The sequence below is a fragment of the Corella eumyota genome, chromosome 2 (genome assembly GCF_963082875.1).
Source record: "Corella eumyota chromosome 2, kaCorEumy4.1, whole genome shotgun sequence".
In the NCBI taxonomy this organism is placed as follows: domain Eukaryota; kingdom Metazoa; phylum Chordata; class Ascidiacea; order Phlebobranchia; family Corellidae; genus Corella; species Corella eumyota.
Window position 1 is genome coordinate 12,424,126 of NC_137491.1, and position 22,607 is coordinate 12,446,732.

At 28.7% G+C, this 22,607-nt stretch overlaps 1 protein-coding gene across 1 annotated transcript in view; it reads left to right on the forward strand.

Annotated features, from left to right (window-relative positions):
* LOC145742425 (MAM and LDL-receptor class A domain-containing protein 2-like) overlaps nt 1-22,607 on the forward strand; it is a 99,600-nt gene that overhangs the window by 60,890 nt on the left and 16,103 nt on the right. Inside the window, exons 139-191 of the mRNA XM_082560203.1 lie at nt 255-447; nt 704-855; nt 1,019-1,103; nt 1,658-1,897; nt 2,273-2,420; nt 2,560-2,659; nt 2,817-2,953; nt 3,050-3,185; nt 3,402-3,522; nt 3,807-3,929; nt 4,371-4,489; nt 4,774-4,971; nt 5,578-5,750; nt 5,941-6,139; nt 6,469-6,628; nt 6,814-6,926; nt 7,425-7,586; nt 7,733-7,936; nt 8,253-8,428; nt 8,831-8,993; nt 9,228-9,356; nt 9,756-9,940; nt 10,084-10,339; nt 10,572-10,741; nt 10,989-11,247; nt 11,582-11,785; nt 12,052-12,243; nt 12,614-12,725; nt 12,905-13,092; nt 13,270-13,426; nt 13,584-13,777; nt 14,022-14,173; nt 14,439-14,531; nt 14,696-14,834; nt 15,032-15,193; nt 15,671-15,795; nt 16,080-16,311; nt 16,551-16,669; nt 16,871-17,066; nt 17,327-17,510; nt 17,733-17,836; nt 18,012-18,181; nt 18,283-18,433; nt 18,618-18,776; nt 18,849-19,046; nt 19,301-19,539; nt 19,812-20,019; nt 20,194-20,376; nt 20,651-20,838; nt 20,982-21,099; nt 21,330-21,501; nt 21,807-21,978; nt 22,384-22,500. Of these exons, the coding sequence (XP_082416329.1) occupies nt 255-447; nt 704-855; nt 1,019-1,103; nt 1,658-1,897; nt 2,273-2,420; nt 2,560-2,659; nt 2,817-2,953; nt 3,050-3,185; nt 3,402-3,522; nt 3,807-3,929; nt 4,371-4,489; nt 4,774-4,971; nt 5,578-5,750; nt 5,941-6,139; nt 6,469-6,628; nt 6,814-6,926; nt 7,425-7,586; nt 7,733-7,936; nt 8,253-8,428; nt 8,831-8,993; nt 9,228-9,356; nt 9,756-9,940; nt 10,084-10,339; nt 10,572-10,741; nt 10,989-11,247; nt 11,582-11,785; nt 12,052-12,243; nt 12,614-12,725; nt 12,905-13,092; nt 13,270-13,426; nt 13,584-13,777; nt 14,022-14,173; nt 14,439-14,531; nt 14,696-14,834; nt 15,032-15,193; nt 15,671-15,795; nt 16,080-16,311; nt 16,551-16,669; nt 16,871-17,066; nt 17,327-17,510; nt 17,733-17,836; nt 18,012-18,181; nt 18,283-18,433; nt 18,618-18,776; nt 18,849-19,046; nt 19,301-19,539; nt 19,812-20,019; nt 20,194-20,376; nt 20,651-20,838; nt 20,982-21,099; nt 21,330-21,501; nt 21,807-21,978; nt 22,384-22,500 (8,729 nt within the window). The remainder of the gene's footprint in view (nt 1-254; nt 448-703; nt 856-1,018; nt 1,104-1,657; nt 1,898-2,272; nt 2,421-2,559; nt 2,660-2,816; nt 2,954-3,049; nt 3,186-3,401; nt 3,523-3,806; nt 3,930-4,370; nt 4,490-4,773; nt 4,972-5,577; nt 5,751-5,940; nt 6,140-6,468; nt 6,629-6,813; nt 6,927-7,424; nt 7,587-7,732; nt 7,937-8,252; nt 8,429-8,830; nt 8,994-9,227; nt 9,357-9,755; nt 9,941-10,083; nt 10,340-10,571; nt 10,742-10,988; nt 11,248-11,581; nt 11,786-12,051; nt 12,244-12,613; nt 12,726-12,904; nt 13,093-13,269; nt 13,427-13,583; nt 13,778-14,021; nt 14,174-14,438; nt 14,532-14,695; nt 14,835-15,031; nt 15,194-15,670; nt 15,796-16,079; nt 16,312-16,550; nt 16,670-16,870; nt 17,067-17,326; nt 17,511-17,732; nt 17,837-18,011; nt 18,182-18,282; nt 18,434-18,617; nt 18,777-18,848; nt 19,047-19,300; nt 19,540-19,811; nt 20,020-20,193; nt 20,377-20,650; nt 20,839-20,981; nt 21,100-21,329; nt 21,502-21,806; nt 21,979-22,383; nt 22,501-22,607) is intronic.

Sequence of the window (22,607 nt, forward strand, 5' to 3'; positions counted from 1 at the left end):
TAATATAGTATATATCAAAAACCATTTCAACTTTAACAATTACTGTTAGTTTAAAATATTGTGATAACATTTTTTTTTGTTTTGTTTAATCACTTTATCATTTGAATTTAAAGTCCTAAAAAATTAGATAAAAAAACTAATGTTGTAAATAAATTAAAAATTATTTAGTTATAAAGCTAATTTATAAATTCATAAAATAAATACTACAGTTGATAACTTAACAAAAATAAAACTGGCAATTTTTTATCTTTAAGGTGACAATGCCTACCTGGAAAGTGTGATTTTCAATCCCACAAAAGGTATATTTGGCTGTAACATATACTTCTACGTTCACATGACAACTCAAACAGAAGGTGGAGGTTTGTTTATATATTCAAGAACAACTGATGGTGGACCAATGACTTTGATGTGGCAAAGATCTGCTGAAACTAACGAATACTTTACAAGGTAAAGCAAAAATCTGTATATATATGTTTTTATTATTATGTAAATTTTTTCCTTTTTTTTTGTAAGAGAAATAAATTTTCTTTTTGTAACAGAATTATGACAAAATTAAAAAAAATTTTTTGATTTACTTAAACCACTATAAAACAAGTTTTAAACCATTAACTTTTTTAGAATAAAGTGTGTTTAAAAGCTTTGTTTAGATGCATATGAACTTTGAAAAAATTGCAAATCGTTTAAACCCAAAAATTGTTTTTAGGTATGCTTTTCAACTAAACGATTTGTTCAGCACCCCTTTCCAAATTATAATCGAAGGAAAAGTTGGAGGTCAAAATTTTGGGGACATAACAATTGATGATGTTGTGTTCCGAGGTGGTTGCAAGATGGCTGATAATCAGTTTTTACCTCCAGGTGACTAATAACATGATCATGTTAAATACTGAAGTTGTATTAAACTGGATGTGCTCTAATTCAGTATTGTTATTCTGCTTTAAGTTGCACTATAGGTGTTTTGATAGCTTATAATGTACTTCTATATGATAAAATTATTAAAATTAATTTTTTTAATTTTCAGGAACCACCCCAGTTCCAACCCCAAGTCCATGTCAAGGTGATGAATTTGTTTGTGATGACCGAACATGTATTGATGAATCTGGACTGTAAGTTTACAAATTTGTATCATTTTTTAATTAAAACTGTAATGCTTTGTGGTAACACACAATAGATACTTATGATTTAAGATGTTCGGGTTAATTTATTATGCTAGCATATTTTAAAGCTGCTAAGTAAAAATAGACAGACTTTGTCACAAACTATTGTTATATTATATCAAACTGGATCAGTAAAAACACTTAATTTTTTTTATTAGGAATTTTATTGATTATAATTGCCAAATAAATAAACTGGTAATTTTTTTGTGGCTTAATCATGGATGCTAAAAAATATTAAAAGGGAGGTGTTGTCTTTAAAACACTTGGCCTTACAATTTGAGGTCATTGGTTTGATCCTTACTGTCTTCATGTTGTAGCTATTATTAAGTAAGGCACTTTAAATGGCTTTGACAATTCCCATAAACTAATCCGCTTATTAATTATCTGGCAAACTGCTCACTAATTTAAAAAACTGCCAATAGCAACTTAATACTGGATTGCGATAACACACCCTGTATTTAGCCTGTGAAGTCAGCTTAACCACATCAAGGATAAAGTTACAGAAAAACAAAATTTTTGTTCATATTGTATTTTAACACTTCCTTTTTCAGGTGTGACTTTAAAGAACAATGCACAGATGGTTCAGATGAGCAGATGTATTGCGGTGTTTGTGATTTTGAAACTACTGAGTGTGGATGGAGAGATTTAAGTTCAGGACATTACAAGTGGAATCGAGATAATGTCACAATTGTTCTTGACCCACTTGGACCTCAAACAGATGGAAGTTTGAATCCTAATGGATTGTAAGTTTTGAAAAAGTTTTACTGATTTAAATAAATTTATAGGTAATTTTATTTACTTATAAAATTACTAAATTTAGCTTGGTTAATGTTATTTTAAAAAATGTTAATTAGAAATATTTAAATATCAGTAAAACAGTCACAAGTTTTTAAATTTTGTGTTCTAAATGTTAGGTAGCATTTTTCTGTTAAAAACATGTATTTTGACCTCTTACTTAAACTTTTTTTAGGAAAAGTTTCCTGATTTTATTAAAAAGGCTAATCGAAATTTTTTAAAAAATTTTTTTTTTAAATTTGATGTTACAACTATGTGGCAATTTTTAATTTAAACTAGGCAAAATTCAGGTTTAAATATATAAGTATAATTTAACTTTATAGTTTTATGCATGCTGATGCCACCCAGAGCACTTTTCTTGCATATGCAGACCTCAGAAGTCCACCATTTGGTAAAAGTAGTATAAGTTGTACCATGAATTTTATGTATTACCAAGGTGGCACTCAACATTCTGGCATAACAATGGTTCAGGTAATCATTTTTTAATTTGTTAACTTTTTTATATTAAAGCCAAGATATTTAAATTAAAATTAAACTTCTTAAATTTTAAAAATAAAAATTATTTTAAAACTTTTTTTCAATAGCTTTTTTAAACTACTTATTATATTAGGTTGGTAAGTTCAGACCTGATTTAGCTCGGGACTTTCAAGTTCCATTCATTAAAATCTCAAACCAAGAAGATAAATGGATGCCTGGCAAGGCAGCTTTAGGTTGGTTTTAAAGTTTTCTAATATCAAAATTTTGTGGTTATATTGTTTTGGATTTGTCATAAGTATTTGTATGTTTAAGAATAACAAATATTTAAATTATTTTCATATTTTTAATTTTTCTTTTATTGCTAATGTAAAATATATGTAAATCTTTAAGGTGATTGGGACTTTCCTTGGCATGTTAGTATTGTGGGAATGCCATGCTTTAGAGGATTTGATTGTAATGATTTGGCAGTTGATGAAGTCACTTTTGAATATTGTCACCCTGATGACATTCCACCTTATTATAACAAGGTTCGGTTTGCGTATTATTAAAAAAATCTAGTTATAAAAACGTTCGTGGATTATTGCTAATTGGATATAAATTTTTTACATGCAATATTTTTCTAGCTTAACTGTGATTTTGAACCAAGTTCAGGAGAATGTGGTTGGTTTAATTATCAACATGATGACTTTGATTGGGAGAAGAAAGCTGGAAACGCAGATTTTTTTATTCCTGTCGGCCCTGCATTTGATCATACTTTAGGTATTTTTTTTTGTAATCTTAGATACAGCCTTTAAAAGTAGTTTCAGATATTTTTTTTAGTAAATTAAAAAAAAAACTGTTATTTTTTTGGGTAATTTACTTAAACTATTTATTTAAATAACCATGTACTTTGTTTTATATAGCATTACATTTGTAAATAGAATTTAATTAGTAATCTGAATAAATATTGCCTAATAACTGTATAAATGTGTCAAGGTGAAAGTGGGCACTACATGTTTATTGAAGCTGCAAACAGATTACCCCAAAATAGACAAGCTATTCTTATTACAATGAAGCAACCTCCAATGCCCAGTAATGGAATGTGCATTACTTTCTGGTAGGTTAAAACTGTATGAACCTTTTAATTGTATGTAATTTGTCTTTGTTTAAAATTTCAAATAGATTTATTATTTATCCAAGTAATGGTAAGACAATTAACAATACTAGATAACAACATTTAAAAATGACGAAAGCTTTATAAGTTTCAATTGCAATGTTGTTTGATTACAAATATTAAATAAACAACTGGCAGATAAAACAATGCAGTGGATAAAAAAATAATTTTATTAAATTCTAAGAAAATAAATAACTAAACTCATAAAAAATAATTTAATTTTTCAGGTATTACATCTATGGTGAGAGTATTGGGTCTTTAGAATTATCACTATTCAAACATGGATATGATGATGGAGGGAATGACGAATGGCAACCTTTATGGTATATTGAAGGAACACAGGGAAATAAGTTAGTTCTTTTTACCCATTTAAATACTGGTATCCGCCTATAAAATTGCCAACATTTGACCAAACGAACATTATCTTTGAAAACCAAAATTATTAAAATGACATTTTACTGATTTAGGTCCACCATTTTTCAAAAATTAAAAAATATTTTCTAGAGAAGGTTTAATAAGAAATTAATCAAATTGCCCTATTGTCAATAAAATAGCATTTCCTTGCCTGTGATTTTTGTTCAATTGTAAATAGAATAAATGGTTTTTAGTTATATAAAAAAATAATAGAGGACTAAAACAAGTATGTGGGTAAAAGTTTCTATATTTTACTAGAAAGAGATGTAAATTTTGTTTTTCTTAAATGCCTTCTAGAGTACCTACATTTATCACACATATTTTAGTTTAAAAACAATTTTTTTCTTAGCATATTATAATTTGTGTTATTTTTTTAGATGGAGAAAAGCACAGATACATGATTGGTCAACTTATTATGAATGGCAACTTCGATTTTTAGCAAACAGAGATGGATATAATGGAGACATTGCCATTGATGATATTCAACTCACTAGTGGTAAACTTATTTAAAATCTTTCTACTTAATTTATTATCTATATATACTTAACAATAATGTTTTAATAGATAATCTAATTTATAATATTAGATTTAAGTGATATTGTATTTAATAGCGTGTAGCGTATAAAGGGATATTATATGCCCAATACTTGTAATGAGTCAATATTCAGTAGATTTTAAATTAAAGGTTTAAAGTTGTTTTTAACCACTGATTTTTAATTGGTACATCATTACTTACTATACACTATTTATTAAATATTTTTTAAATTAACAATTTTAAAGGTGATTGCATCGAGCCTCAAAACGAGTGCAACTTTGAAACAAACAAATGTAAGTGGTCAGATGACCCAACAGCTGATTTTAATTGGAACAGAATTATTGCAAAAGATGCAGGAGACTACAGACCTCCCGTTGACCATACTAGAGGCACCACATCTGGTTATTACTTGTTCAATGATGCCTATAAATTTAACACACCAGGTAATTGTTGTAAGAGTGTTATTTTACAAGACTTTATTGTGGGAACAGTTTTTTTGTTTCTAAAACTCGATAGTTTTTTTGTTTTTTTAAATTTGAAAATATCCTGAAGGAGTGACTTTTTTAGTGCATTTTAGAATTTGGTGTGAGTTTTTTTTATAATTTTGACTAATATAATGCAGAAATCAATGTGTTTTTTCTTATGTATAGTTTTTTTGGTAAAAATATACTATATGTACTAAACATTTACGTTACTTAAAAAGCAAATTTTTTTCAGTTAAAGGCTTTGTACACATAAAGCTTAATGTAGTTTATCATTTGTTCAATATATTATATTGTTTGTAACAAAGTCTTGTGTTGACTTTGAAGGGTTTGGATGTTATTAATTTAGTGATTGGCTAGACATTAACATGTATATTATTTTAGCTTTACTGTTAGTGCTTATCTTAAAGGTGTATTACATTACTCCAAAAATGGCATCAAGTTTAGGTTTAAATGTAAAGAGTGTTAAAATTTTTAATATTACTTAAATTAATATTACAATTTTTAACAAATAACAAAAAAGGTTTTTGTTGTTGCCTTAAATATTAAAATTTATCTTTTTATTAGGTATTACCACTCGCCTTATCACCCATGAATACCCACAAACAGATTCAGACTGCTTTCAATTCTGGTATTACATGTATGGTCCTGATGAACATGCTCCTGGTACACTTAATATTAAGATGCAATATGACGACTCAATTTCAACACCAACAATTTGGTCAGCTAGTGGAAATCAGGTACCTTAGCTGTAATTCTTATTTGGTCCAAAAAATTTTTGTTCAAATTTTAATTTGGGTGTTATTTTTATATGAAGTTCATATACCAAAGTATGTTACTTGGTTAATAAAAAGGTGGCAGTTTTTTTTTTAATTTTAAAAATATTGTTATTTAATTATTGTTACAGATTTTTTATATTTTTTTGTATAGGGGCCTTTCTGGGAGTTTGGAAGAGTTACAGTAGCAAGTAGCAAATCATTTTCTTTGATTATTGAATCCATTACTTCTACCGCCAGTGACTCTTACTCGATTGCAATTGATGATCTTTCCATCAACCCTGGCTCCTGTCCTCGACGAGGAAGTTGTGATTTTGAAACTGATCACTGTGGATGGTTTAACGTTGAAGGAGGTAGAAAATAAATTTTTAATCAATTTGAAAATATTGGTGAACTATTATTTTGTTATTTTAATCAACTAGTTAATTGCTTTGGGAGCGTTTTATTTGTCATAATATAATTACTACCCCCAACTAATATTTGTCTGTGATAATTTTCCCAAGCACCGCAAATGTTTTTTTTTTCATCTTGTAACTTGGCATGCATATATTTTATTTATTGGTATATATAAAACAATTATTTTAACTCCATAGTATATAGATTGTGTGGTCTATTTTAATTTTTAACATTAAAAATTAATCAACGTAGTAATAAAAAGACATAAACTTTGTCTTATTTTAAGTTGATGATTATGACTGGTTGAGATCAAGTGGATCCACACCTGGAACCTTAACTGGACCAAACTTTGACCACACACTTGGAACTGCTGAAGGTCACTACATATTTGTGGAAACCAACGTTGTTAATTTGGTCGATGAAAAAGCTTGGCTCAAATCTGAACTGTATGTTGAAATTTAATTTTTGTATTTTAAGATTCAATATCTAATTTTTTAAATTTTGTTATTTTTGCCCTTTTTTTAGTTAGAGCCATATTTTAAACTTTAGTAATTATCTTTTTGATTTTTATTTGGTTTTATTTGATTTATTTTTATAAAGTCCATTTTTAATAATTTAAATTTTTTAAAAGGTTTGACAGCACAGTTGGATCTTGTTTAAGATTTTATTATCACATGCAAGGCCAAGCTTCCAATGTCTTGAGTGTTATAACTGAAACTGAATTTGGAACAAAAACAATATGGTGTAAGTTAATGATTGCAATATAATAAAATCAGAAGTTTACAGTTTGTCAGGTTTTTTTAATAGCATGCACTTTAATTTATTTAACTGATTTTTGTGTTACGACAAATTTACTAAACAAATAAGTTTAAATGTATTAAATGATTTCAAAAATAATCGAGTTATGGATATAAACAAACTTTAGTTATAAAAAGTTTATTAAACTGTAGTAAGTTTTCATCTAAATCACTTAATTAAACATAAAATAAAACTATACTGGCAAAATGGGGAAAAAATGTAAATTATACCTTAATGTGCAAAACTTAAACATATTTTTTATACAAATTGTATATGTATGCATATCACATTGCTAGTGATAACAGCCTTGTGCAAATCCCAAATTTTTTGAGAAAATTTTAAAATTTGCAAAGAGCTTCAATACCTTTTAGACTATCACTAAAATTGTAATTGATTTTACTTTTTTGTTTATCTGGTTTACTACGAAACTTTTCTTGTTAACAGCTACAAATGTCAACCAAGGAAATAACTGGAAATTAATGGCATTAGATTTGGTTTACCCAGTTAGTTACAGAGTAATATTTGAAGTAAAGAAGGGTAGAACTGATGATTCATCTGATATCGCTTTGGATGATATTTCTGTTGATTTTGGTGCCAACTGTAATGGTGAGTTGTCAGTTTATGATGTTTTATTAAATTTTAAAGATTTTTTATTTTTTTTATTTATTTGTTGGTTTACAGAAATATCTTATTGTTTTTAATTTAAGTGTAAAATAATTTTTTATTCAATTTTTAATAAAAATATTTTAAAGGTCAAATACTCACATCTGCTGCTCCGGCTACTACATTTGCACCACCCTTGTTTTCCCAACTTCCTGAAAGTTGCTCATTTGAAATTGGAGTTTGTGATTGGATAAATGAAGATCGGGATATTTGGGTGCGACAGACCGGAACTTTGTCAGATGGAACAAATACTGGAAAGGGACCTGGTTTTGATCACACCACCGGAGGCGATGGTAAGTAGTTAATGACAATAAATTTTTTAATTTAAATTTTCATTTTACGTAAAAACTAAACCTTAATTATCAGTAATACCAGCTTCTATTTTTTAATATTTAATTTTTTTCAACAATATAATTAAATGTTAAATAAAAAAAGGATTATTCTTTTTTGTTACTAATTATAAAACATTAATCTCTGTTACATTTTAAATGGTTTTTTAAAAATTTTATTGAAGTAAATTTATGTTTAAACTTTAATTTTAGTTTTTAAATCAGTGTTGGTGCAAAATAATTAAAAACATTCTTATAAATTTTTTTGTTTTAATGGCAGGTATTTATCATATTCACACTGAATCTGCTGGTTATGAGGATGGCAATTTTTGTATTCTTGAAGTGAACAGCGTGGATTATGGCACTCTACAAAGAGGACATAATGTTGTAGTTATTGATCCTGTAACAAAGGCAATAACACTTACTATATTCGATACTTGGAACAATCAACCTGGGGTAAATGGTTGTAATACAATTTTCATGATTTTTAAGGTTTTTGTAATTTATATCTAAGATATTTTGTAGTTAAAAACAATAGGTATGGAATAGTTTAAAAATGCATCAATTCATGTGTTTTTTTGTAAAAAATATTGGTTCTCGTATAATTATTAGTCAATTACCTACTCTAAAGCTGCATTTTAATTTTTATTTTGAAATAATATTGTTTCAGCTAATATACATTGTTGCGATTCTTGCGCACCACAAATGTTTTTTTATATTTTTAATGGCTCATAAATTTGTCATACAGACATACATATATTTATATAAAGTTAATTGTATTTATGAATTACATTGCATAAATTTAATATCGTTTATAACTATAATTAAAAATATTACCAGTTTATTTATTTGGTTTAGGTTGATGCATTAATAGATTATCTTGACAACAAAGTTGAATACGAATCTATCATAGTGATGGGAATTAGGGATGCAACAATGGGATCTTTATTTACGGACAGTCAGGTTGAGTTTATGGAAAGTCTTGGAGCTGGTGGTGTGGATTGTCCTATTAGGGATATACGTAAATATTGTGATGTTAACATTTTTTTAAATTTAAAATAAAAACCAACTTGAATACAGAATTAAATGTATGTTCATTGCATACTTGAATGTTATGAGAATTTATATGTTTTTACGAAAATAAATTTCTTACACAAGGCTTGTTTTGATATTTTTTTAATTGAAAATACCTAATAAATTTATAAAATAAATATTGTAAACGTTACAATTTTTGAAATTATGTAAATTATTTTAGAACCGCGTGATGGTTGGACAATGGTTACCCAAAAAGTTCGGGATACAAACGATCTTCCACCTTGGTTTGACTGCGCACATAAACCAAAGAACAATGGAGCTGCTGTAATTACTACAATTGCTGAGACAGGCATGTACCCTTTTTGATTTTTTTTTGCATCATTTGACAAACATTTCATTTGTTACAAAATTGTTATTACTTTGACCTACTCCAGCTGGAATTTTTTGGTTGTAGATCATTAACATAATAGTGTATATTTTTAACCGGTTCATTGCTGACTAACTTAAGGTTTCAAGGTCATGATTATTTTAAAATCAAACCTAAGACTTTATGTTGTGATGCCAATAAGTTACTTAAAGCATAAAGTTACCTGGCTTACAAGTGTTTTGATTACAAATGGTGATATTTATTGCTACACTCTTTTCTAAATCACATTGAACAAGTGTTTTGGTGTTTTGATTTATTTAATTAAATTATTCATAAAAATAAAACAACTTCGTGTAATTAATTTGTTATGGTGAATTTTAGGTTATTACATGCATGCTGATGCATCAAGAGCAACAGATTTATCTACTAGCACATTAAAACTTAACCGATTTTATCCACCCACTGCTGCTAATGGAATATGTATGACATTCTTTTATCACATGTATGGTGCAAATGTGGGCAGTTTGGAAGTTTCTGTTTTGTCAGAAGACGATAGCAAGACTAACGTATAAATTTTTTTTTATTTTGGGGTGTTTTTATTTTAATAAAATTTTTTAGACTTTTCAAGTAAGAGAATAAATTACTTTTTACTAGAAATATCATTTTCTTGTTACAAACTAGCCTAATTTAGATTTTGTTAAATTTTAAGGTTTGGTCAAACACGGGTGGTGACGAAAATGTGTGGGTGCCAGGTCGAGTTCATGTGTCAAGTGTCACAGCACCTTTCAGTCTTGCTTTTGTTGTGACTCGGGATACTGGTTGGAGTGGTGATGTATCTGTTGATGATGTCACGTTTACAGATGGATTTTGTCCGGAAATTGAAACTTTTTGTGATTTTGAACAAACTACTTGCAATTGGTTTAATGATTGGAATAATGAATATGATTGGAAGCGAACAACACAAGGTATATAAATTGTTAAAGTTTTACCAGAAATTGTTAAATAGAATATCCTTGTAAATTTTCTCTTATTTTACAGTCGTCAATTTTAAAAAAATTTTAAGGTAATATCGAACCAATTTAATTACATTCTGTTAAATTTTAATTTTATTTTGTATATGGTGAAGGAATTGTAACATTGCATTTCTAAACATTTTTAATATTTAAACTTAGGGTCAAAATGTTGTATTTAATTTAGGTGATCCAGGCTTAGGCACTGGTCCAAACACAGACCACACCACTGGATCAACTGGTTATTATATGTCTGCCAATCCTCGAGAAGCTCAACCAGGTCAAACATCAAGGTTGCTGTCTTCTGTTTATCTTACTGCACAGAGGGCTGCATGTGTGTTTCCTTTTGAATACAATGTATGTCAATATTTTTATGATGTTGTATTTTGGTATTCATTATTTAGTTAAACTATAAGAAGTGTTTAATTTAGAGGTATTATTTTTTAAGATAGGAAAAATCTCTATTTACGAATTTTAAAGTTACTATATTTTTGTCAAAAATCTAGTACCAAAATAAATATTTTAATTATTTTTTAAAAAAGTTAGTATGTATTAAATTATTTTATGTTGGTATGTTTTAAAAAAGATATACAATTTTGTGTAGGGTGTGACATATTACGATTGTACAATGGTGGATCATGATCAACTGTGGTGTGCCGTTACACCAGTTTACAACGGAGAATACATCAACTGTGAAGAGTCAGGAATAGTTTGGACAACTGGGGGAAATGGGAATGGTAACAGCTGCCAATTTCCTTTCACTTATAAAGGAATAGAGTATCATACTTGTATTTATATCGACCATTCTCAGCCCTGGTGCTCTACTACATCAACCTATCAAGGCTACTGGGGGAATTGTTTGGGTATGTGAGATGTTGTAATTTATTTAAATTAGGAAGTTGGTATTTTTTATACTTTTACCTTTGCTACTTAGTAGTTAAAGAGAAAAGCTTTATGCGGATTATTTTAGTTTAATTTTTTTTGTTAAATGTTTTTGTACTTTTGAAATGCACTCTACAAGGTATTTCTAGTTTTGTGCTTTTTCTTTTGAAATGTAGTTTTTTTTATTAGAAGTTAAAATGCAATGCTTTTATTATAGGGTTGTTCTATAGAGTTAATTTTTTAACAACATAGCAACATACATTTTAGTTTATATTTAATTTAACAACTTGAAGAAAAAAATGTGTTTTATTTTAGGTGGAAATTGCTTGACTTTCTGGTATAACATGTTGGGTACAAACAAGCTGCAAGTTCTTCAAAGTATTGGAAACAACACCAGTTTATATCAAGAAATACCAGCTTGGAGTGAAGACACTGGTATAGATGACACATGGAGAGTTGGTTATGCGGAAATGATGCCAACTTCACTTGAATGGCAAGCAGTATTTCAAGCCACAAGAGGTAGCTTAATTTTTTTAATACATTCAAAAAATAATTGAAACCCTTTACTTGTAGCTTTATTTTAACAATCAAGTCTAATTTTAGTTTTTGTAGATTATTAAAACAATATATTTGTGTGTTTTTTTATTTGTATTTGGGAAGTTTTAAAATGAGATAAATGTGATAGCTAAAATGGGTTGTTAAATTTAACTTTTATAATATTATTTTAAAACTTTATTTAGCCTAATTTTATTTTAGAAATTTTTTTTATTAAAACATTTTTTTAGGTGATTCAAGTACTGGTTCTATGGCAATAGACGATGTCATCTTATTACCTCAAAACTGTCCAAAACCTGGTCATTGTGACTTTGAGAAGGGTTTGTGTGGATATATCAACTCCAATCAGGATAATATTGATTGGTTAAGAAACAATCCTGCCTCCAGTGGCAATACTGGACCTCCATTTGATCACACAATTGGTAGAAATTTCAGCTGATTTTATTTTGTGTTAATCTGAATATTTTATGATTGCTATAGCATACACATAAAAAATATGCTTTTAAAACTTAATACTAGTCGATTTCTCACAGTTCGAGCTGTATTTTAATTGTCAAAATATGATAGCAACTACCAACTAACATTTACGTGTGATAATTTACCTTCGCAATATAGAGACAGTTTTTAATTTTATTAAAGATATATAAATTGGACATACATACACTTATGTACATTATCAACTACGCTGCATTATATGTAGATTGTTACGTTTTGTTATTTTTTTATATAAGCATTTTGTTTACTTTAAACACATCGTATTGTTTTTACAATTAAATTAAATTTATGTCACAGGAACATCTCAAGGTTTTACAGTTTTTGTTGATTTCAACAACAAACAACCACAAGACAAAGCTGCGCTTCTCTCACAAATATTTGATGTACAAAATGGACTGTCTAAAGACAGGTAAAGTTAATTTTTTAAATTATTTTTTTGCTTTTTACTACCTTAACTTAACAGAAAAAAACTGTATGGTCTGATAATTGTAATAATCACATAGGTGAAAATAAAAATATGTTGCTGTTCACCAAAAAAAATCTGCAAACATCTGTTTTGTTACATAACAAAAATTTTATTTCTGAAAGATGTGTGACTTTCTGGTATTACATGTATGGACAAACTGGAGTTGGAAGATTGAATGTTTACATAGCAACAGCTGATTCACCAAACCCACCTTCACCTGAATATACTGTGTCTAGTTCACAGGGTAAACTCTTTACCCAACATCAATTTTTTGCCTCAAAAGATCAGGACTTTTGGCTTATTTTTGAAGGTTTGTTATTTCGGTTCTAATTATCGGTTGTATAAGAAAAGTTGCGTATTTATAAATTTTTGAATTGTTGTTAAAAAATTTTGCCATAATTTTTTTTCCTAATTAAATTATAAATTGACATGACTGTCTAAAATAGAAGATAATTTTTGGTCGCAATTAATTTTCTAAATTTTTAAGCTGTTGTTGTGACTCCTGGGAGCGGAAGTCTTTCAATTGATGACATCACAGTTAACTTAGATGGTTGTCCAACCCCAGGGCCCCCTACAACAACTGCTCCAATGCTTACACATCCTGATCACCAACCAACTAAAGGAGACTGTGATTTTGAACAGGGGTAAGAATTATTTTAATTTTTTGTTGTTTTTTTTCATACCACACCATTTTGTTTGTTTTTTTTTGACTAGATAATAATTGAGTGAAATCCTTTTACTTGATGATTTTTTATATATCATTTCTTTTTTTTCAAAAAAAACTTATTGTCAACTTTTTAGTTTCTGTTATTACGTACGACCTCCTGAGGATCCAATGGAATGGTTAAGAACCCAAGGTGCAACAGATTCGACATCGACTGGACCTCATTTTGACCACACCACGCAAACTAGCAGTGGTTTTTATGCTTACATTGAAGCTAGTGGACAACTTACTGGAGATAATGCTAGACTTATAAGCAGTGAACAAACTCCTGGTAACAATTTGTTAATAAAAAATAAAAACACAGGAAAATTGTGATAAGTTACAAAATATTAAATGATTAGGTTTGTTATAGATTCCCATGTAAGTATTGTTATACTTAAATATGTTATTTTAGGTAATTACATTTGCCTTGTATATAATTAAAGTTAAGTTTTGACAAAGCAATTTTTATTTAAAAAATTAAATCCTACTTCAACTTTATATTTGTAAGTGGTTTTTCTTTTTGTTCAATTTAGGTCCTGAAGGAATATGTGTTGAATTTTGGTACTATATGTATGGCCGTGATATTGGCGCACTTAATATTTACTGGATGACCGGAGGAGGAGCTCAACAAGAACTTGTATGGACGAGGTTTGGTACAAGAGGTCCACAGTGGTTATATGGACAGGTTTGTTAGGGTTGTTACTGTCTGTGTACAAGCAAACAATGAAATAAAAATACGTATCTGGTATTAAATATTTTTTATGCAAATTTTAGTATTAATATAATTTAAAAATTTATATTGTTAAAGAATTTATATTATATTGTTAAAGAGAAATCAAAGTTTGAAGATCGATACAGATCTGGCAAAAACAAATGGTTTTTCCAAAAATTAAGATTCTAAATTATATCCATTTACAAAACCTGTTTTTTCAATAAATTGAAATTTACAGGCTCACATAAATTTACAAGAAACTTTGCAAATTGTGATTGAGGCAACTGTGGGCGTTGCTTGGGCTGGCGACATTGCAATCGATGATATCAAAGTATAAACAAACATATATTTACTAATTCAAATACTATTTTAAAAATTTAACACTATGTATTGTATTTTTTTGCAAGCTATTTAGTTTTGTAAAGTCATTTTTTTTCTGTTTTTAAGTAACAAAAAAATAACTAAAGGCATAACAACGTTAATTTTTTATTTTAGTTTGATCTTGGTTACTGTCCCCCAACACCAGATTGTGGCTTTGAAAATGAAGTTGGAGGTTACTGTGGTTACTTCCAGGACGACCTTGATGATTTTGATTGGGTGAGAGGTTCAGGAAAAACTGATGGACTTGTCTCTGGTTTGTAACAACATATTTTGGTAGTTATCGACATTTCTAGTTTTATATTATACCATGCGCATAATAACCTTTTTTCTGTCTTATTAATACGCATTATTTTTGGTACTTTATTTCTGTGATTTTATGTATTGTGTTTTTAAATATTACCTTTTTTGTTATGGAACAAAAACTCGTATTTTAGCAATTTAATGTTTTAGGTATTGATTACGATCACACATATGGCACTGCAGATGGCCACTACATGTACATGCCACCAAATCTGTCACCTGGTGCCAAAGGAGGACTTATATCGAAATTATACCCTGCCACTAATGAACATTGCATGACATTTTTCTATAACTTTTATGAAGATGATGCAGGTATTTTTTTTTGTTGTGAAAAGCATGATTTCCAACATAAACAAATTTAAGTTTGATTGTTTAGCTACACTCGATCTCCAAATTGGTATTCTTAGCATTCCTGTAGAACTTAATTTTTCTAAGCCAGCCATTTTTGCCACTAAAAACTAAAAAAAAAAATTTGGCATCTTAGTTCGTCATAATGTTCTAATTTCAGTAAATTTTTTTGCATTTTGTGATAATTGCTTTATTAGTTTGTGCCGAAAATTTATTTCGAACCTAAAAGAAGTTACTAATGAAATATAACAAAAAATACTGGCTCAAGAAGGGTACTAAAGTCTTTAAATATAACCATTTTATGACATGCTACAACTGTAAAAATAAGAAAAATATGGAATTAGATTTTTAACGTGGTTTTACTTTTTGATTTTAAGTTGGGAAAAATTTTGTTTTGTATTAAGTAAAAACAAAGTGTTAACTCTTTGGTATCTTGAACAGGAATATTGAATGTGTTTTACCAAGAATTAAATGGTTTCCCGGTGTTATTGTGGAGTTTACAAGAGAATATGGATCATCACTGGAGACCCATGCAATTTACTATTGGAACCACTCAAGAATTTTATGTAGGATTATCTAGACAGTTTGTTGTTTATGAATATTTGAAATAACTGTATTTAGATACTATTTATGGGGTCAGAAGAATTGGCCTAGTTATTTTTACTTCAAAATGAATAATTAATTTGTATTGTGTTGCCTTCAATTTAAAATAAGTCTTTTTGTGTAATCTTCTAGATGAAATTTTATTTTAACTAAAATAACCAAAAATAAAATATTTTTGAGAAATATGGTTTAAAAAAATTTATTGCAATTTTAGTTGAATAAATACCAAAAAATATTTTGTATGTAGATCATTTTTGAAGCAATCATGGGAACAAACGCAGACGGTCATATTGCTATCGATGACATTATTCTTCTACCTGGAAAATGTCCCCCACTTGGCTCATGTGACTTTGAACAAAGCATGTGCACCTGGCAGAACTCTGAGTATGTTGATGATTTTGATTGGATAAGAGCGGCAGGTGACACAATGACAGCTGACACCGGACCCAGTGTTGATCACACAATCGGAACACCTTATGGTAATATATTGCAAAAAATAACTTTATTTTTAAAAGATTGAATTTTAGAGTTTTTTAGTAGTTGTAATATGCTACTTGGCTTAGAAATCTCCTTAAATTTTACATGCACACATACCTTATGCTGCTTTACTTATTTAGATTGTTAATAAATAAAAAAAAATAAATAAATTTATTGGTGTTTGTGTTGTTGAAAGTTGCTACTATTACGTTAAAATATATTAACCTATTGTTTAATGTAGGAGTTTATCTTTTAATGGAAGCATCTACACCTCAAGTTGAAGGAGATTATGCAAAGATTTTCTCGCTTAAATTTGACGACAATACAGAGAGGTGTATTCAATTTTATTACCACATGAAAGTAAGTTTACCTAATTTTTGAGAAAATTTTACTTGTTTTATTATAAATATCTGGGGAGAATGATTTAAACGGCAAGATATTTTGAATCTATTTGTGAATAACAAAATTTTAATTTCCTGGATTTGAAATGACAATTAAAAAGAGGTTTTTAGTTGGTTTAAGTAACAACATTAAACTAAAATTTAATCATTCTGCATATAGTCAAAGAACCCAGATGGAATTGGAGTTCTACAAGTTCTTCAGTATTGGGACTCAGAAAATACTTATTTGTTGTGGCAAGATAGTAACAACTATGGAGATAAGTGGATTGAAGCCATGGTCAACTTGCCTAATAATGTAACACAAGTCGACGGTTACACCATTCAATTTAGGGGTTATGTTGGCAACAGTGCTTATGGTAAGTCTAATTTAATTTTTAGATATTGTTTTTTATGGTTGTGGTTATGTTTAGTTGTTTAGCTGGTCTTTCTTTACATCCAGTTATTTTTTTATATATTTAGTAAAATTATAAATTGTTAGTGACTATGTTATGATTTGTTATTTAACCCTTCGTTTAAAATATAAGCATGTTGTAACTAGGAATTGGTTTATTTAATTTTACTTATTACCATTATGAATGTCAATAAACCTAAAAGTAAAATTAAAATTATAAAACAGGTGACATAGCACTTGATGATATTAATGTTATGACCGGAGTGTGCCCTTACATACCCACCGTGCCACCAATTTGTGCATTTTACTGTGACCCGGCATCGCCATCTACATCGGTGTGCCTCCCTGCTTCATCGATTTGTGATTTTAATCAAGACTGTCCAACTAATATAGATGAAGATAGTTGCGAGTAAGGACTTTTTTATTCATAATTTATGTTACACAATTTTGTATTTTTTGACAGGAATATAGGTTAAAAGTAATCAGATAGAGTAAGTTTTTCAAAGGTTAGTTTTTAAATTCTGAATGCCTAGGGACAGGTGTCCTAACCATTTAAACATGATTTCAATTTCCTTATTTAACAAAGATAAATTTGGCTATGCATTTAAATTATTTTAAATATTTTTTAAAGTTATGATTGCTCATTTGATCAAGAAACATGTGGTTGGTATGATCGCAGTGTTGGAACATTTAGATGGGCACAAGGATCTGGTCAATCCCAAAATACAAATACTGGTATTTATTAATTTAGTTTGATATTTTTAAATAAAAAAATGGGTTTTTGGTCTCCTTAAAAAAAGCTAAAGAGTTTGTAAAAGACTTTATAAATTTATTAAAATATTTTTTAAATTGTGGGAAATTGCCAAATTAAAAAATTTTTTAAAATGAACAATTTCTTTTATTACTTTAGGTCCAGCAGATGACGTTACAGGATCAGGAAAATACATGTATGTTGATGCCAGCACTGGTACTACTGGTAATCAGGCAAGTCTGGTAGGAAAAACCATCCCAAGCAGTGGTCCACAATGTGAGATGACCATTTTCTATCACATGTATGGAGATCATATTGGAACTCTACAGGTAAAATGGCCCCTTTAGGAAATTTTAAAAAAATATTAAGGATAGTCTAATGATAAATTGAATTTTTATCTTGTTATACTTTATTATTGCTTCTTTTTTAGGTTAGCAAAATGGTGAACAATGCAGACAACATCATTTGGTCATTGACTGGTAATCAAGCTGATGAATGGAGACAAGCTATTGTCAAGATTGGAAGAAATACCAGACCATTTAGTATTAATATTCTGGCTACTAGAAGCTTTGATGTTTTAGGTAATTAATTTAAGATTACTTTAATATCTACATAATTCTTAGGTAGACTTTAACTGTATGTAATTACATTCAAAGGGTAAATTTTTTCTAAATTTGTGTTATTTAGTCTTTTCTATATATGTGTTTTAAAAACCTATGTAGCCTTTTTTTTATTTAAAATCTTGTACTTTTTTGTTTTGCTTAGGTGACATTGCTATTGATGAAATAAAATTCCAAAACTGTGAGCTACCCCAACCTGAAGATTCTTGCGGTGATTTATTCACTTGTGACAACAATGTTTGTCTCGAATATTCTAGAGTTTGTGATTTTACTGATGACTGTGGCGACTTTTCTGATGAAGATGGTAAAGATATTTTTAAATTCAATATTTGTTGCCATATTTTTTAAGAATTTTTTTAAAACATTTTATTTTTAGGTTGTCAGGGATATATTGCAAGATGCAATTTTGAACAAGGCGCTTTGTGTGATTGGTCTCAAATGAATGGAGATGATTTTGATTGGACGATAGCGAGTGGTTATCGCTGTAAACCAGACTCAGGACCATGTGTAGATCACACAACAGGATTAGTGGCTGGAAAATATATGTATGTCGATTCTAATGCCCAGGTTTCTGGTAAGTTAAAAACGAAGAAAAACGTCAAATTAAGTTTTAATTTATTAAAATAAATGTAAAGTGCTCTTCAAAGGATTTTTAGTTTACAATGTTAAAACTAATTTTTTTCTCAGTAATGTTCTCAATTTCTTACTATTAGGCTAGATAAATTATATATAAACTTTCTCGAAACAATCTATAAATTTTTAAATCTTTAAAAATAAATTGATCAAAACTAACCACAATGTGTTTTAAAATCTAGCTTTTTTATTTAGGCGAAAGGACAAGGTTGGTGAGTCCAACTTTAGTTACCACCACACAGGATGAAGCTGACAACTGTAGATTACGTTTATACTACCACATGTATGGTGAAAACATCAGGCAACTTTCTGTTCACACAAGAACTTTGGATGGTGGGTATTTGGATCAGAAATGGTCCACTACTGGCAACAAAGGCTCATTTTGGGAAAGAGATATGATCAACTTGGAAGCAGTAGTCAACGTACCATTCCAAGTAAGTAAACAGTTTATAAATTAAACCACATATTAAGCACTATTTATAAGTTCTTTATGTCCTGATAAATATGGATGCCGGTTGTTATGATTTACAATATAAAAAATAATCAAATACTTATCTGTGCCTATGCTATTTATGTGGTTGTGGTTTGGTTTCTTTTAATTTAAAAACTTTGTTTTATTATAAGTTATTTGTCAAGTATGCTTACACTGTGATATATATTAAAGTAGATTAAAAATTTTTTTTAAATAAATGTATGTGATTGATAGGTTATCATAGAAGGTATGGCACCTAATACCGAGCTAGGTGACATGGCTGTGGATGACATTTCATTTACCTACTCCTGCAAACTCTATGGCAGTCCTTTACCACCTGGCACCACCGTGCCAAGTACAACTGTTTCACCATGCCCTGACAAGGATCAATTCCACTGTGGAGATGATATTACTTGTGTGCATACTGATCAGTACTGTGATGGTAATATATTTCGATATTAAAATTGAATATTAACTAGTTTGTATGTTGTTATTTAAAACATACTAACTCTTTTTATAGGTCTTTTTATAGAATAAAATAAAAAAACATATAAATTACATTTGATGACCTAACTTTTAAGTAAGTTAATTTAATAAGAAAGTTTATTTCTAACAGGTTCCTACGATTGCCCAAATGGTTTTGACGAAAAATATTGTGGAGATTGTAACTTTGAGGAAGATACGTGTGGATGGTTTGATTACAGCTCGGGGCTGTACATGTGGGACCGAATTCAAGGGGTTGGGACTTCACCTGTTACATCGGGACCTCAGGGAGATCACACTTTAGGAACTCTGGAGGGTAATTTGAAATAAATTTGTAAAGTATATTAAATAAAAAATTATTCAATTGTTTGGTAATAATAAATATAAAGGTTAGTTTTTTTAAATTTATTGGGCAATTCTTTTTTAGCAATTAATACTTTTAAAAGAATTCACTATATTCAAAAGTTTAAAGCTAATGTCACTATTTAACATCGCTTTAAAATAATTTAGTATTTAAAAAAATTATAAATTTGGAGCACTGCGGAGTTATAAAACATTATTTCATTTTAAATATTATGTTTAACCTTTAGGTTGGTACATGTTTGTTAACCCTGCAAGTGGAAGTTTTATGAACTATGCTCATCTGTTAAGTCCAATATTGGCACACACCTCACCTTCTTGCACTATGAACATGTGGTATTACATGCACACTAGTGACTCAACTGTAGCTTTTGATACCAAGATGGCAGTCATACTAGCAAACAAAGAAGGTTCAAATGTAAGTTTGTTCAAGTTGAAAAGTTTAGAGAAATTATATTTAAAAAGAACATTTTAAAATATATGTTTTTTTTAAATAAATTTTTTGATAAAATTTTGTAATTAATATTAGTATAAAGAAAATTTATACATCCAAATGATCAGGTGGTATGGAGTAATGCGGTTAACAAGGGGGATCAATGGATTGTTGCCAACATTCCTGTCGGAGCTCAAGATCATGGATTTGAAATTATGATTGAAGTTTATCATGGAAATAGTGGAGGTCAGTTTATTTTACTAAACCTTCTAAGTTATATGTTTGTAAGAAATGCTTTTATGCCAATAAAACATGAAAAATGTATAAACAAATAAATATTTAAAAGAAATTTATTTAATTTTTAAAGGTTATTTTTTAAACTGCTGGTAATCTTTAAATTTATAAGCAATATTCTAAATGTAGTTAAAAACTATCTTTAAAATATATTAGGTTAAAATTTTATGGAAATTTTACAGCAAATATTGCCGTTGATGACATTACGTTTACCGACTGTCAGATTACAACTGGACAATGTGGATTTGAAGAATTCCAATGTTTACGAGGTTCCTGTGTGACAATGGATCAACGATGTGATTTTGTTGATGATTGTGGTGATAATAGTGATGAAATAGGTTGCCCTACTTACCAGTAAGTGTTGGATATTTAAAGTTTTTAGTTTTTTTTTTTTTTAATATTTACATGGTGAAACTTTTGCTACAAAATAAGTGCTTTTAAAATTCAACTCTCAACCTAATGTTATGCTTTAAGATTTTTACTAAACTCAAATATTTTAGATTTATTGGTTTTATTTTGATGTTTTATTATTTAGTTTAATTTCTGTATTAGTCACAGTTTACTATTTTATTGCAAATATACATTAATGGTATTTTTAACAATAAAACTAATATTATTTACCTAAAAACTATAATATTTAACTAAAAAATGTTTTCCAGGGCTTGTAATTTCAACACTGGCTGGTGTTCATTTACAGTTGACTCTACTAGCACTATCACATTAACTAGAGGGATTTTAGCAGGCTCTACAGCACCATCTACGGACCACAATAACAACTTAAATGGAAAGTATTTGTATGTGCAAGGAACTCCTGAAAATCAAAACAAAGTGGTAAGAATTTGGTAATTTTTTGTTAAAAATAAATCTGTTAACAAAATTAAAAGTAACTTTATTTATGGATTTTGGATTGTTTTGTGATTGCAATAACACTTTTATTCATTTACACTAAAAATGTTTAAATAGTTAAATATAAAAATGTAAACAATTTTTTTTCTGTATATATATCCTTAATGTTGTAAGGTCATTTTCACTGCCTAAACATGTAGTAACAATTTTGTTTCCTGGCCCAATTTTTAGTTGTTTTTTATGGATTTTATTAATATTTGTATGTTGATTAATAACCTGTCAATTGGTATTGGGTTTGGCAGGAGTTCGCACCATTTATAACACCTTACCTAAAGGCAGTGCAGAAAAGAAGCAGGGAAATTAAACCAATACCTTTTTTATCTGTTTTAGACTCTTCTGAATGGTCCAGTAATAGCACCCACCCAAAACAATGCTTGCCAGATTCGATTTTACAAAAACATTAACACTTACCAAGTTGGAACTATTAGTATCTATATTAGACCCAGTGTAAGTATTAGGGATTTAATTTAAAAAACTATATAGATTTGTTTTTATTGCTTTTGTTGCATTTAAAAAAACATTTATTTAATCGTAAATTAATTTTAATTTGAAAA